Here is a 16,319-nt window from a genome sequence, read left to right as displayed (position 1 = left end):
CTCTTCCTCTTTAAACTGCCATAATCCAGGATCCCTGACCTCCACTCACCTCAGGTGACTACAAATAATAATTTACTTGGATGTTTACCCCGTGCACACCATGAGCTCTCACTTTCTTATGCTAGAAAAGAAACAGGACTCTTACTTGCGCCATCTCACTTAAAACCAATCCCTAATACCTCAAATTTTCCAAAGATTCTACAGCCTATCACCCAATCTTCATACCAAACGGTACTGGTTAAGTTGCTTTAATTACAAGCAAATGCACGATATAGGTAAAAAATGAAGAATTGAAGAATAGTGGGTAGTTTGCAGAATTACAGCCTTAGAAAGCCCAAAAGCTAGAGTGACCCCAAAGATCTCAGCCATGAGAACACCAGCGTCATCCCTTTAGGGAGCTGCCGTTAGATGACACAGACCCAACTGCCTTGCAAACTCCAGAGAGAATCTGATTAGCCAGGACCATCAGCGCTATATGGTACAGTATGGTCAGTTGCTCGAAGGAAAAGAAGAGATGGTGTCCTTGAAAGAAGGAATGGAAAACAGGGCAGAGAAAAATAGAAAAATACATATTTTAAGTTTTATTTTTGGTATTATGAGTTTATACTAGAATACAGATCTGGAAATGTTTTTCATTTAGCATAATACAACCATCCTTCTATGGCTATATACACATTTATAGCTCTTTTTTCAACAGCTGCATGTAATTCTACTGAATGAATACACCATAATTAACTTATCCATTTACCCAGCACCCGAATGGTTTCTGCTGAGTTCACCATCAAAAATTATTTTTGCCATTATACATTTACCTACATTTGTGCACTTTGGTTTCTGAGTAATAATGATTAAAATGGTATATACACACAGAAATTTATATAACCGACAATGGAACTGTTTTTGACACAGTCACTAGATATAATCACTTTTCTATGATTTAAAATCAATCTTTTGGGGAAAAAAGTAGATATAACATCATTTTATTCTGCATTTCCTTGATTAATAGTGATAGTGGGTCATTTCCATTAGCTATTTTTCATCTTCTTTGAACAGGCCATTAGCTTTGTCCATTTTTTCTACTGAATTGCTGGTGTTACTATTATTTGTAGTAATGCTCTGAATATCAGGGATTATTATCCTTCATTATGTTGGTTTGCAAATATTTTCTTTCAATCTCGTATTTGTATATTTGACTTTGACTCTGATATTTTCCACATATAAATGTTATCTTAATGTCAGCTCCTGGATTATGTGTGATACTTAAGGCCCATCTCAAAATTATAGAAATAACGTTTTTCTTGTACTCTAATATTGTACTTAGATCTTTCAGAGCTTCATTAGTGTACAAGGTATGTTCTTTCCATAGAGCTAAGTGTCCCAACACCATTTGATTAATCCATCTTCCTCCCACAGCAATGAAAAATCCTTTTTACCATACATAAGGGGAATCTAATAGGACCACCCAACCCCTAGCCTCTATCCCCAAGTCAAGAGAATCCCAAAGCTCCATTTTCTAGCACTCATGCCCTCTGGATAAGAGCCCCCCCCCCCCGCCACATGGCCTTCTATACTGCCACAGGCAAGTCGGAATGGAGAACCCAAAAGCACCAAGTAAGAGTACTCCTCCAGGGGTGCGGGTAGGCTTTTCTGGGTAATGAAATATGGTAACGGTTGTACAAATCTGAACATACTAAGTCACTGAATCGTGCACTTTAAATGGGTGAACTGTATGGTACGTAAATTGTATCTCAATAAGGTTACAAAAACCAGAAACAAACAAACAACCCTCCACTAGACCCGAAAATCACTATTGATAGTGTGAAGTGAAGAGAATGTTCATGATCCTTCTAAAACCATCAGTTCTGTCTTCCTGCAACACCAAAAGCGTAATTATCTACCATAGGACTAACTTATACCCATTGTATCGAACAGTTTCTTCTAACTGCTTCTAATGCCCGTATGTTCTGGGAACAGTAAGGCACTCCTTGCCATCACTCCCTAGCTCCCTCTCTCAGTAATTTCTCGTCATGGTCATACTGCACACTTTTCACATAGTATGACTTTCAACTTTGTCTGTCTTCTCCTACTAGGTCTGTGAGGGCAAAAACTTGCATATTTTGCACTCTGTTCTATCCGCAGCACCCAACACAGGGCCTGGAACATATTAGTAAATGCTCAGTTAATGTTAAGTGAGTATAGTAAGGCATGTAGTACTCACTCACTCACTATTATACTCACTATTATACCACAATCCTATATTCCATAGATGGTCAGAATCAGCTTGTCAACTTAAAAATATATTGGGATTTTTACTGGACTATTGATTATACGGACTTAACACAAGGAGAAATATCTTTGCCAAAGTCTTTCTATTTTACAAAGAAGGTCTAGCTTTCCACTTACTCGACCTTTTAATATTTAAAAAGTAAGCTTAAGTTTTAACATCTACATTCACAAGCTAAATGCAGCATATGTGCTTTTCTTCTGGTACCACTCTTGTCAGTCTCAGAGAGTAAGACGGGAAGCTTTGCTGTATTTATTTTATGCTCTAGAACAAGTCAAACATCACAGGAACTGTCTGTGCTTTTCTACAGGTGAAAGTGTTAAACTACTTTTTTTCTGTTTATTTCATGGCTATTAATCTGTTCAAGTTTTCTTGCTTGCTGACTTTAGTTTGTTTTTAATACCTAGCTAGTCCTGCATGCTACCAAATGCCTTTGTTCTAACGGGCCTAGTCTAACTGCTAAGCACCGGGGAAAGTGAGCGTCCCTCATCAGCAGTGCTACAAACCCTTGTATTTATTCATTCGGAGGGAGTGATAAGCCAACATGTTATCTTGCCCATCACAGACTCTTTCAACTCTGAATGTGTTCATTTTTCTACCTCCTAGGAACGCAGACAATCCTTTGTCTTCTCTAAAACGTATAGGCTTCTTAGCCTTGAACTGCTAGATTTTACATGCAGCTGAACATGACAAGGAAACCTTTACCTTAATGGCACTAATTATACGTCAACGGTTGTGCGCTAAGCCCTTTAGGTGGACCAACTTATTCTTAAAGACAAATGTTTTAAATGGGAAAGTAACATAGATTTTTATTTTTAAAAGATTAAGCTGGCTATAGTGTTAAAATGCACTTGAGGGGAGCAAGAGGGAAAATGGCTGTAACACTATGGTAAAAATAAAAATGAGATGGTTTCATCTTGGACTATGATGATAGGACATAGACTGGAAAAAAGTGGACAGACCCTAGAGGCAATCAGAAGATTGAATCTAGAGGACTTGGTGGTATGGGGGTGAGGAGGAGGGAATAATTGAGGACGACTCTCCAGCATGAATTCGCTGATGATGCACAAGATGTACACTCTGCCTGAAGGCTTTCCCACATTCTTTACATTCATAGGGCCTTTCTCCAGTATGAATTCTCTTATGAAGTGTAAGATGGGCAATCTGGCTGAAGGATTTGCTACATTCCTTACACTCATAAGGTTTTTCTCCTGTATGAATTCTTTGATGTAGAGTAAGAGATTTACGATGGCTAAAGGCTTTCCCACAAACATTACAGTCATAAGGTTTCTCGCCTGTATGACACCTCTGGTGACAAATCAGGGACGCCCTCTGTCGGAATGCCTTTCCACAATCAAGACATACATATGGTCTTTTCCCAGTGTGGAGTCTCTGATGTTGAACAAGATAGGAGCCATCACTAAAGGCCTTCCCACATTCAATACATTCATAAGGCTTCTCACCAGTGTGAACTCTCTGGTGTTGAACAAGGTGTGCAATCTGACTGAAAGCCTTACCACATTCCTTACATTCATAAGGTTTCTCTCCAGTGTGTATTTTCTGATGTTGTGCAAGGTGCGCATTCTGGCTGAAAGTTTTGCTGCATTCCTTACATGCATAAGGTTTCTCTCCAGTATGAATTCTCTGATGATGAGCAAGGTGTGTACTCTGCCGAAAAGCCTTCCCACATTCTTTACATTCGTAGGGTTTCTCCCCAGTATGAACTCTCTGATGAAGAGTAAGTGAGCCACGATGGCTAAAGGCCTTCTCACAGATATTACACTCATAAGGTTTCTCTCCGGTATGAATTCTCTGATGTACGGTCAGGGACGAGCCATGGCTAAAAGCCTTCCCACACACATGACATTTGTAAGGTCTCTCTCCAGTATGAATTCTCTTATGCTGAATAAGGCCTATGTGATCAGTGAAAGCCTTCCCACAATCAATGCAATCGAACGGTTTCTCTCCAGTATGGTAATACCGCCGATGACGTATAAGAGAAGCATTCTGCCTGAAAGCCTTCCCACAGTCAACACATTCATATGGTCTTTTTCCAGTGTGAATCCTTCGATGATGAGATAGGGATGAACAATCACTAAAGGCCTTCCCACATTCAATACATTCATAGGGTCTCTCTCCAGTGTGAACTCTCTGATGTTGAGCAAGGTGCGCAAGCTGGCTGAAGGCCTTATTACACTGCTTACACTGATATGGTTTCTCTCCAGTATGAACTCTCTGATGTTGAATAAGATGAGCGTTCTGACTGAAGGCTTTCCCACATTCAGTACATTCAAAGGGTTTTTCTCCTGTATGTATTCTCTGATGTTGGGCGAGGTGAGCACTCTGGCTGAAGGCTTTCCCACATTCAGTACATTCATAGGGTTTCTCTCCGGTATGAATTCTTTGATGAAGAGTGAGGGTTGAGATTTTGCTGAAAGTTTTCTCACAGTCATTACATTTCAGAAGTTTCTTTTCTCTGTAGACTTGCTTGTGTTTTTTCACAAACGAATGTGTTTTTAAACTTTTATTATCGGTCTCAAAATTATATATTCTCTCTTTGATGGGAAATACCTGCTTTAGATAAGATGATCTCTTCAGATGAAAAACTGTCCCAGATTTGTTAAATTGGTCTCTTCTCTCAATAAGGGCATCTGTATGAATGACTGTCTCCTGACTGAAGTGTGTCTTCTGACTTACCAGCTCCCTCTTAAATAGGTCTTCACATTTCCAGTTTACCCCTAATGTGGGACATTTAAGGTCATAGCTTGGAAGTCTTTCCATTATCATTGCCTGGGATAATTTTTCTTCATAAATGCCCTGGTTTGGTGATAATTCCTTGGTCATCCAAACATACTCCAAGTCTGAAAGATATTGAGAAACAAATGTCTCCTTTACTTAATGCTAGAAGAATGGAAACTTCCAAAATGAAACCGTGTGAATCAATTACTGAAGACCACAGAGGTCTTTGACAATTCTTACAGAAAGTTAGGCAATGCAACCATGCTTGCATTTCTGGAATAAACCTTCCTGGGCTCTGACGTATTATTTCAAGATGATCTTTTATTCAAAATTATGTACCAATATTCATAATTGAAATTTGTATTTTCCTTTTTTGATGCTATTTTGGTAATATTCTGGCATCAAATGTTATGTTGTCTTCATAAATGTAATTCCTTAAAATTCTTTTTTAAATTCTCTGTCATGGAACATTTTAAATAATGTTGATATTTTTCCTTACAGGTTTTACAGAATTTATTTGTGAAACTATCGGGAGTTGTTGCTTCTGTTCTTGGGGAAAGCAGTTCTGAGATAACTTTCTACATTTCTTCTGTGGTAACCAATCTGGTTAAAATTTCTCTCTCTTCTGGTGTAGGTTACGGTAATTTATATTTTCCTAAAACATTACCCATCTCATCCAGGTTTTCAAATTCCTTATAGAAAATTGAGGAAAACAGATTCATATGATTCTTTTTTTTATATGATTCTTTTAAGTATTTATGTGTCAATAGTTACTTAATATCATTTGTTTTCTCTCATTTGTTTACATATTTGACAATTTATATATTTTGTTGGTTTTCTAAAGAAGCACCAATTTGATTTTCATTATATCTACTATTTACTAATTCATTTACTCCTACTTTTACCTCCAGCAGTGTAAGTCACTATACATCACTTTAGTTTACCTTAGACTCATTTTGTTCTTTCTAATATCCTGAGTTGGATGCTTATTTATTTTTTCTTATTTCTTATTTATGAATAGACACCATCAGGGCTACAAATGACCTACCCAAATCTTCTTGAAACTCTAAGAACTGGAAGCAGGAAAAAGCCATACTACAAGGTACAGAATAAACTGTAACCATCTCACCTGAGGCTTCTTTCACTGTAACATATAATCTATAAACTCTTATCTAGCTTTCCTACCAGAAAAACACCTATCAAGCAAGGCAGGGAAAAAATAAATAAATTTTTAAAAATTAACTGGGCCAAAAATCCCAATGAGTACAACAAAAGTGGAAAGATGATGAACATAGAGAAAGGAGGTGAAGTTAGCTACGTAATTTATTCATCCTTTGTGAGTATCAAATGATGATGTTTTAAATCTCAAATGGATCAATTTTAAAATACAGATTTACAAATATGTAAAGACATAAAAGTAACAACTTCTAGGACTAAAAACCTTTTCATTTCAAGGAGTAGGATGGTGTAAAGGGGAAAAAAAAACCCAGACATAATCAATAAAGCAAAAATAAATAACAGAAACACCAAAGACAAAAATAATTAAAGGCAAAGGGAAGAGCATAGCTATAATAGTCGTTAACCTGATAAGCTCATATTTTAAAGAAAACACTTAAACCAGTTTAAAAAACTAAACACAGGGACACCTGGGTGGCTCAGTTGGTTAAGCAGCTGCCTTCAGCTCGGGTCATGATCCCAGCGTCCTGGGATCGAGTCCCACATCGGGCTCCTTGCTTGGCAGGGAGCCTGCTTCTCCCTCTGCCTCTGCTGCCACTCTGTCTGCCTGTGCTCACTCTTGCTCCTCTCTCTCTGACAAATAAATAAGTAAAATCTTAAAAAAAAAAAAAAAACTTTAAAAAACTAAACACAAATTTGTCTAAAGAATTCAGAAATGTAGGGGTGCCTGGGTGGTTCAGTCAGTTAAGCAGCTGCCTTTGGCTCAGATCATGATCCCAGGGATCATGATCTGGGATCGAGCCCCACATCAAGCTCCCTGCTTAGCGGAGAGCCCGCTTCTCCCTCTCCCTCCGCCTGACTCTGCCTACTTGTGATCTCTCTCTCTCTCTCTCTCTCTCTGTCAAATAAATAAATACATACATACATACATACATACATACATACCTTAAAAAAAGGATTCAGAAATGTTGAACATCAGAGATGATTACAACAATATGGTACTTGAGAACTAGGTAAACATCACAGAACATAACAGAGCTCACAAACAGATTGTGGTGTCTGCAGGAAATCAGTAAAGGTAAAAGTGGCATGTCACACCAGTGGAGAAGATCCACTTAAAATAGTGTTAGAACAAAAAGTTCCAATTTGAGAGGGATTTTTAAGAGGTGTTTTCCAACAAATATCAGAGAAGAAATATCTTTTTTTTTTAAACAGAAGAAACCTCTTGAGAATAGTTCCCCAACTCTAATTATCTGCCTTACCTGAGCAGAGGCCTCTTGTCATCTCCCCTTCCATCATCCACGGCTCTCTACCTTCCTCCAGTAAGGAGATTACGTCTGGTTTAGAAAGGCAAAGACCTGCACAGAAGGAAAGACAAGAAAATTGGCTATGCTGTGGAGACTGCAGAGTTATGACCAGTCCAAAAGGTACTGAGAGAAAAGGGCTATTACAGGGAAATGCTGATAAAGGCATAAAAGACTACTGAGGTGGAAAGACTCCAATGCGGACGCAGAGGACACTCTTACCCAATGAAAGCAGGTTCCTGTAGTTCTCTAGCATCACTTTCTTGTATAAAGCCCTTTGGGCAAGATTCAGCCGTTCCCATTCATCTTGGGAGAAGTCTATGGCCACATCCGTGAAAGTCACTGAATCCTGAAATGACACAAAAATAACCTTGCTTAGTGTTCATGCCATTACTTAGCTAGCTCTAGGGGTCAAGGCAATGCTGTTCATGCTATGGGGGAAACGAAAACCCAAATATTCTGCATATATAATTACACCCAGGTCCAAACCAGTTAGCTACTGGACAACTTTTCTGCCTAGTTATATTAGCTCTCCAAACATTCACGATTTTATGGTGGTGAGAAGAGACTGTCATATGGATAAATGTTGACTGCATTTAAGACAGAACATCAAGTACTAAATTGCAGTTGACCCTTGAACAGCACAGGTTTGAACTTCACAAGTTCACTGACATGTGAGTTTTTTTCAATCAGTAAGTACAGTACTACGTTATTTTCTCTTCCACATGACTTTAACAATTTATTTTCTCTAGCTCATTTTTGTAAGAATGTAACATGTAATACACATGTACTGATCAACTGTTTATATTATCAGTAAGGCTTCCAGTTAACAGTAGGCTCTCAGGAGTCACATCTGGGGGGAGCAAAGTTATATGTGTATTTTCTATGCAGAGATCAAAGTCAACCCCTATGTTGTTCAAAGATCAACTGTATTTATCTATGTTAGAAGCGAGATCACTTTTCTACATGGAGAAATTAAAGAGCTCTGGGACTGGGGGGTAAAGCTTCAAGGAAGGATGCTGACCTGATGAACATGATTTCAACCTCCACAATACAGTCTAAGAAATCTTAGTGTTCTGAGATGTTAAGAGGTATGTCTAAAAAATGAAAGAAAAAAATACCTAGCAATATTTTTTTCCTTTTGACGTAAAAGTATGTTTGCATTAGGAAAACACACTGATGAGAAGTATCCAAAGAGATCATATGAGATGAGTACAACCTGTTCTGCTACATGGGCTGAATTTCCTAACCAACCAGCAAGTGATGCTGGTCACCCATTTTGTGGTTCCTGACAGATTTTCCATTTCTTACTTTGTGATTTCACTTACATCAACATTTAAGAAAGAATTCTGAATAAATACCAATTGTGAATAAAACCAGACAAAAAGGTCAGATTATTTCAAAGAATTCAGGCTCTGGCACAGACTAGCTAGATGATCTTGTAAAGTTAATTAACTGCACATGCCTCCATTTTCCCACATGAAAAATGGGAATTATTTTGGTAGCTACCTCACAGCTGCATTGTGAGAATTTAATGGGGTAACAGTCACAGTACCTGGCTAAGTGCTCAAAAATTGTTACCTAAGATAATAATGAAGGAGGGATAGGAAAGGAATAGAAGGAGGAGGTGGCCAAGAACAGGGAAAACATTTGGTTTAATATTTCAACAAGTTTTACTTGTGTTTTATCTAATTGCAATATACTGTTAGTTAAGAACATGGTCTCTGAAGCCAGACTGTTTTCAAATTCTGTTCTGTTCAGTAAGGTGAAGATATTAGTTCTGCTTTTAATATTTGAAGATATTTTAAATAACTCAGAAAAATAGTGTATTGTATTTACATATATATATTTACCATTTCTTTTTTTTTTTTTTTTTTAATTTATTTGACAGAGATCACAAGGAGGCAGAGAGGCAGGCAGAGAGAGAGAGGAGGAAGCAGGCTCCCCGCAGAGCAGAGAGCCCGATGCAGGGCTCGATCCCAGGACCCTGGGATCATGACCTGAGCCGAAGGCAGAGGCTTTAACCCACTGAGCCACCCAGGAGCCCCATATATTTACCATTTCTGTTGTACTTTCTCATTCCTGATGTTCCAGTTCCCTTCTTATAATTTCGATCTGAAGAACCTCCTTTTGCAATTCTTTGAGAAATCCGTCAATGAATTTTCTTACTTTTCCTTCATGTAAGAAACTATTTCACCTCCAATTCTGAAGGCTGTTTTTGCTGGAAAAATAATGCTGGGTTGACACTTCTTTCCTCTGAGTACTTTTTTTTTTTAAGATTTTATTTATTTGACAAGGAGACAGACAGTGAGAGAGGGGACACAAGAGGGGGAAAGAGAGAGAAGCAGCCTCCCGCTGAGCAGGGAGCCCGATGAGGAGCTCGATCCCAGGACCCTGGGATCATGACCTAAGACAAAGGCAGAGGCTTTAACCCACTGAGCCACCCAGGCGCCCCTCCTCTGAGTACTTTTGAAGCTGTTCTACTTCCTCTGACCGCCATGATTTCTGACGGGAAATCCACAGAACTGAAATCGCTGCTGCCCTATATATTATGCAGCACTTTTCTCTGGCTGCTCTCCAGGTTCTCCCTTGTCTGCAGTTTTCAGCAGTCTGACTATGAAGCTCCCAAGCAAGGGCTTGGTTGGTTTGTTTGTCTATCATGCTGCAGTTTGCTGGGCTTCATGAATCTACAAATTGTCTTTCACTAAAGTTGGCAATTTTTCATCCATTATTTCTTCAAATATTTTTTCTACACTTAACTTCTTTTTGGGACTTCAATGATACAAATGTTAAACATTCTGGTGTTGTCCCACAGGGCCCTGAGACTCTCTTCAGTCTTTTATCTATTTTCAGATTAGATACTTTCTATTTAGTTTCAAGTTCACTAAGTCCACTGTCATCTCCATAATGCCACTAAGCCCATCCAGTGAGCTTATTTTGGTAATTCTATTTCTCATTTCCTATTGATATTTTCTGTTTCTTTGCTGACACAATCTATTCGCTTTAAGAGTTTTTACTTGTTGGAGCATTTTTATAATTACTGCTTTAAATCTTTATCAGATAATTCCACCACTGGTGTCACATCAATGTTAGTATCTGGTGATTATCTTTTCCCCTGTGAATTGAAATTTCCCTAGATTTTCATCAGCTGAGTAGTTTTAGGTAGTATCCTTGACATTTTGGATGTTATGAGACTCTATGTCTTGTTTAAATTATATTTATGTAAAGAATACTGATAACTTTGTTCACACTCCATTTCCAAAGCCTATGAAGTGATGTGCACGTCTGTCTTACTGGTGTAGTACTAGGTGGCCAGCCATCTAATCTGGAGTTCACTTCTCACAGACTATGGCATGCTTTTCAGGGCCAGATACGCGCATGAGCAACTTAGAGTGAGCTCAGGAGTTCATAAACAACTTTATATGGTTGATTTCCAAAGCTCCTCCTTCTCTGTGGTCTGTCCAGTGTTTTCTACTTCCTAGGGGTTCCCCTTTTCAGTCTTCTGGCCAGATGACTGGGGCTTATTTATTCCACTCTACTGGGCAGCTACCCTGACTATATCCACCCATGGGACCGAGAAAGGAAAGAACATAAGCAGGGAAAAAGAAAAAGAAAAAAAAGAAAAGGAAAAGAAAAAAGGCAGTAAGAGCTTCTTCAGTCACAGAGAAAATTTCTCATCCTTCAGAAATTTAGACTTCTGCAGACCCCACTGCTAGTCTCAGGGCACGAGAAAACAGAGAATTTTTCTTGTATGGTAGATTTCCATCCACCCTCTCTGAGCATTGGATCCCCTTCTTGAGCCTGAACCAGGTTTTCTACTGCAATTCTTTTTACGCATGCCAAAACCCCCTTCTGGGTTTTGTGCTTTGTTGAATCCATGCTAGGAGGTACTGGGAGGGGAAAAAAAGGTAATCACATTGCATTTTGGGTTTCTTCCCCAATCAGCCTGCTACTATTTACTTCTTTTTATTTTTTAAGATTTTATTTATTTGACAGAGAGAGAGAAAGCAAGAGAGGGAATAAAAGCAGGGGCAGTGGGAGAGGGAGAAGCAGGCTTCCTGCAGAGAGCCCGAAGTGGGACTCGACCCCAGGACCCTAGAATCACAACCTGAGATGAAGGCAGACGCTTAACGACCGAGCCACACCAGGCGCCCATACTATTTACTTTCTAAAGCCTCAAATCGTGCTCCATGCATGCTGTTCTGGTTCTATAGCAGCTTTCAGTGGAAAAGACAGGGTAAACTGGGCTTAGTCCATCTTACCCAGAACAAGGACTCTCCCGAATCCAGTGTAAATTATTATTAATTTTAAAATTAAAATCCCATTGGATATAAAAAGCCTCCTGATGTTTAGGGCTTCTTGTGCATCAAACATATTGTAGATTTTTCACATATATGTTACAGTGTGTATATACTGTGTGTATTTTATATACTGTATGAACAACTACATGCCACATAGGCAAACAGTAGCATATAAATCTAATGTTTATATAGTGCTTATTATGTGCCAGGTACTTTTCTAAATACTTAAAATACATCAACTCATTAATGCCCACAACAATGCTATAAATTAGGTACTGGTATTATTCCCATTTTTATGGCTAAGGAAACGGAAATTAAGGTGATTATTATCTAGTATATACTGGAGCTAGAATTTGTACCCAAGCAGTCTGGTGCCACAGTCATGCTATTGATCTTTATGCCATACTTTGCCACTCTTAAAATATTTTCCTCACAAATAACAACACTGCTTACATCTAAAATGTTTAAATGCTTAGGAAACAAGTTCCATTGGTACTGCATGTTTTGTAGTATTATACCTGATCAGAAAAGGTGTTTTGCTATAAGTTGCTCAATGTGTCTTCTATATAAAATAAAGACAATTTTATTATCCTGTTTTTTTTTATTTGGTAAGTTTATTCATCAAATTTTATAATTTTTTATAATAAAATTTGCTGATGACACTCATTTAGCAGTTCACTTTAATTAGAACATGAATTATAGTTAACTTATTGGTCATAAAAATATTAAAATTAAAAATGTTCAGGGCGGGACGCCTGGGTGGCTCAGTTGGTTGGACGACTGCTTTCGGCTCAGGTCATGATCCCGGGGTCCCGGGATCGAGTCCCGCATCGGGCTCCCAGCTCCATGGGAAGTCTGCTTCTCCCTCTGACCTTCTTCTCGCTCATGCTCTCTCTCACTGCCTCTCTCTCAAATAAATAAATAAAATCTTTAAAAAAAAAAAAATGTTCAGGGCGCCTGAGTGGCTCAGTCGTTAAGCACCTGCCTTCGGCTCAGATCATGATCCCAGGGTCCTGGGATTGAGTCCCACATCAGGCTCCCTGCTCAGCAGGAAGCCTGCTCCTCCCACTCCCACTTCCCCTGCTTGTGTTCCCTCTCTCGCTGTGTCTCTCTCCATCAAATAAATAAATAAAATCTTTTTTAAAAAAATTAAATTAAATTAAATTAAAAATGTTCTGAAGTAAAGTGTGAGAAACTGTTAATCCACAAGAAATGAAAATTTAGGACTTCAGTCCAAGAAAATGATCAGTATAAGGGCAAAAATTCAACAACAAAGATGATCACTGCAATAATCTGTTAAATAATAAAACACTGGCAATAATTTAGTTTTGGAACAAGAGGCTGATTAAATAGATTATGGTATTCATCCTGGAAAGAAAAAGGATATACAGAACATTCCTTGGCATTTTAAGATGCTCATGGTTCCAAGCCAAGTGGGGAGGGGAAACCTTTGCATATTCTGGCCCAAATGCCAGACATCTCACCTATGCCTGCAGATCTCTTCCTCTTCCTTCAAGATACGACTCAGGAATCACAGCTCCCAACCCCTCCTCCCTTCAACAGGGAGTATGATTATGTAGGCTACATGCCATTCAAGATCTCTCACCAAGGAGGCAAAACGGAGCTAAAAATAAAGTAGATTTTCCTCTTGCTAGATTGTGGTGTGTCACAGAGCTTCAGCACTCCAGAAGGAACACCTTTTCCTAACTTACCCAAAGGTACTCAGATGGCCTGTGAATGGTCCCTCCCCATTACTCCACAGCAAGTCTAGTTCTATAGCTACAGCACTGATCACACTGTATAAATAAATGTTTCCTGCCTTTTCATTTCTCCAACAGATTATAAGCTCTATGAAAGCCAGGATGGTGGGGTGCCCGGGTGGCTCAGTCATGAAGTGTCTGCCTTCAGCTTGGGTCATGATCCTGGGGTCCTGGGATCAAGCCCCACGTGGGGCTCCCTGGTCTGCAGGAGGCGTGCTTCTCCTTCTCCCAGTCCCCCTGCTTGTGTTCCCTCTCTTGCTGTCTCTCTCTCTGCCAAATAAATGGATAAACTCTTAAAAAAAGAAAGCAAGCCAGCCACCAGCCAGCCAGGATGGCTACTTAGGAAGTGGGCAGATGATGGCTCTCAAATTTTCTCTCAGGACTGTACTTCCGTGTTGTCATATACTTATGAGAAAACACAGACGGACAAGCTCAGAGTGGGTCATTTCTTGAATGAAGACTAAACAGCTGTAAGGAGAAGAGGAAGCTCTGAGAGGGCACTGGGTTATCTGAGTCTGTCTCTGTGGTCCCATCACTCATCAGAAAGGGAGGAAACAGGCCCAGGATCGAAGTCTTCAGCAGATACTCTTCAGAAGGAGACAAGCATTACCAAACCCTGGAAAGCAAGACCGGACTTTGCGAAGGAAGGAGGGAATACTCACTCACCAGGGGCGTGGCTTTAAGGAGTTCAACGCCCATCACCTTCTCCTCTTCCCGGCTCCTCATTAGGCAAAGGGCTTTACCCTGGGCGGGCAGAGGGAGGACAGGAGAAAGGAGTTCTGAGAAGCTGAGTAGCTGTAATATTCCTGCCTAGAAACGCCTCCCTTCAGCTCCCCCGGTTCTCACCTGCCCACCCCCACCCGCTATCCCCGCAGTCCGGGCACTCCCTGGGACACCTACACCCTACAGCGGGGCGGCTCCGCTCCGGGGTTGCAGGCCGTGCGCACCTCCTCTATCAAAGCCACCGTCCACTGTCAACACCTGGGAAAAGCGGCCTCGCCCGGAAGGGAAGCATTACCTGTTACAACGAGGGGTCCCCATGGCTTACGGACGCTGGACCAAAAGTAACCATCAAGGGACCCACTTTGCTTCGTGACAAACTAGTTTTCAAGGAGCCCCTGCCCACTCTGAGCCAAGTTTCTTCCGTCGGAGTTCGGGAAACAGAAACCTGCTGGCGGGGGGGGAGTTGGGGTCTCGACCCCGAGGTCGTTTACCCTCTGAGGGTCACGTTTTCAACTGCGCGGATGGTTCCGGACACTGACCTCAAGCAGAGGTAGCGGGGACTACGTGAGAGTCGTCAGCCGGTGCCGCATGCGGATCCTGGCTCCCTCCTCGCCGGCGGTCACCTGCCCTCTGCACCCTTCACGTCCTCTCTGTGCAAACGAGGCAGCTCACGCTCCGTGGTGTGCTCCCGGGACGTCGGGTGTCCCTCAGCGCGACAGCGAAGAGGGGCACGGCTGCGACCACCGCGCGACACAGAGCGCTTCCGCCCGCCGTCTGTCCTCACTCCGGCGGCAGGGACGTGGGGGCGGCAGAGGACTACCGGGCAAGAACCGGAGGCGTTCCGAGACCTCGCCCTGGAAAGCTGGGGATCCCTTTCCGTTTCAGAGGAGGCTGTGAACATCCTGTCACCCACAAGCCCCACCGCACAATGACCCGGGGACCAAGACTCAGACCCGGTCACCGGACTCTGTGCAGGTCAGCCGCGCGCTCCGGGCCCGGGGACCCGCCTACCCCACGCTCTCTGGTCCGCCGCACGCTCCGGGCCCTGGAAGTTCCCACCCCCGACTCTCCGAACAGGTCAGCCGCACGCTCCGGGCCCGGGGACCCCTTCCCGACCCCGTGGACAGGTCAGGGACCCCCGACCCTGGACTCCGGGGTCCGCCGGCCCCCGCAGCCGGGGACGCCCTCCTCCGGCACTCGCGCCGCCGCGCCCCAGCCACCTGTCACCCTCACCTGTGCACTCAGTCCCGGTCCGCCCCTCCAGCCTCACGGCCCCAACGGGGCTGGCGCCCGGCTCGCGGCGGCGGGAGTGCGCAGGGCTGGCCTCCCTCGGGAGGCTGTCCGGAGCACGGCCTCGCGCCGTCATCCGTTCCCGCACGCCCCTTCGCCCACGGGCTGCCGGACGCGCGCGGCCGCTCCTCTCAGTCACGCCGGCAGCTGCCGGCTCCCGCGCTAGACGACTTTCCCCTCAGCAGCCGCCCGCCGGCCCGCTCTCGCCCGCACGCCCTGTCACCGCCGGAAGTGGGCGTGTCCTCCGCCGCAGGGGCCCCTGGGGACGGTAGTCCAGACTGGACGACGCGCTGCCGAGCTTCGTTCCAGCCCACCGAGGGCTGGGGACTGCTACCCTCAGCCCCCTGTAGAGGCCGGCTGGCGCGGGACAGTGCCGCCCGGGAGCCTCTCAGCCCTGGCTCTGGGGGCCCCAAGTACACGCCTCCTCCCTGAAGGGAGCCGAGCCCTGAGGATTATGGGAGCCCCCTCCAGGCTTCGAGTGCGCAGGCGCCGCCGTGAGCCGCACAACGCAGAGGCCCGGGTTTCCCCCGCCCCTGCGCCTATAGGATCGCAGGAGGCGTGCGGCGCGCAGGCGCGCGGAAAGCGGGCGGGGCTTAGGGTCCAGGGGCGGAGCCTTAGAAATACGAGGTGAGGGAGGACTTGGTTTTGCCAGATGTTTTGTGCACTTCTGTGACTTGTGACGTGTGTGCGTGCGCGCGTGTGTGTCCTGTCTTAGTTCATGCCCAGTCCTCTCTCTCATGGA

General features: G+C 42.9%; 1 protein-coding gene across 1 annotated transcript in view; it reads right to left on the bottom strand.

Moving 5' to 3' along the window:
• LOC125088597 (zinc finger protein 470) overlaps nt 1–15,663 on the bottom strand; it is a 38,249-nt gene extending 22,586 nt beyond the window's left edge. Inside the window, exons 1-6 of the mRNA XM_047709794.1 lie at nt 15,521–15,663; nt 14,465–15,149; nt 14,231–14,308; nt 7,726–7,852; nt 7,462–7,557; nt 3,275–5,145 (exon numbers count right to left, since the gene is read on the bottom strand). Coding sequence (XP_047565750.1) covers nt 3,275–5,145; nt 7,462–7,557; nt 7,726–7,852; nt 14,231–14,290 — 2,154 coding nt within the window. The 5' untranslated portion in view covers nt 14,291–14,308; nt 14,465–15,149; nt 15,521–15,663. The remainder of the gene's footprint in view (nt 1–3,274; nt 5,146–7,461; nt 7,558–7,725; nt 7,853–14,230; nt 14,309–14,464; nt 15,150–15,520) is intronic.
• Between the last annotated feature and the right edge of the window lie 656 nt (nt 15,664–16,319).

Source organism: Lutra lutra, chromosome 17, assembly GCF_902655055.1.
Source record: "Lutra lutra chromosome 17, mLutLut1.2, whole genome shotgun sequence".
Taxonomy (NCBI): Eukaryota; Metazoa; Chordata; class Mammalia; order Carnivora; family Mustelidae; genus Lutra; species Lutra lutra.
This window is presented reverse-complemented; position numbering and strand designations above follow the sequence as displayed.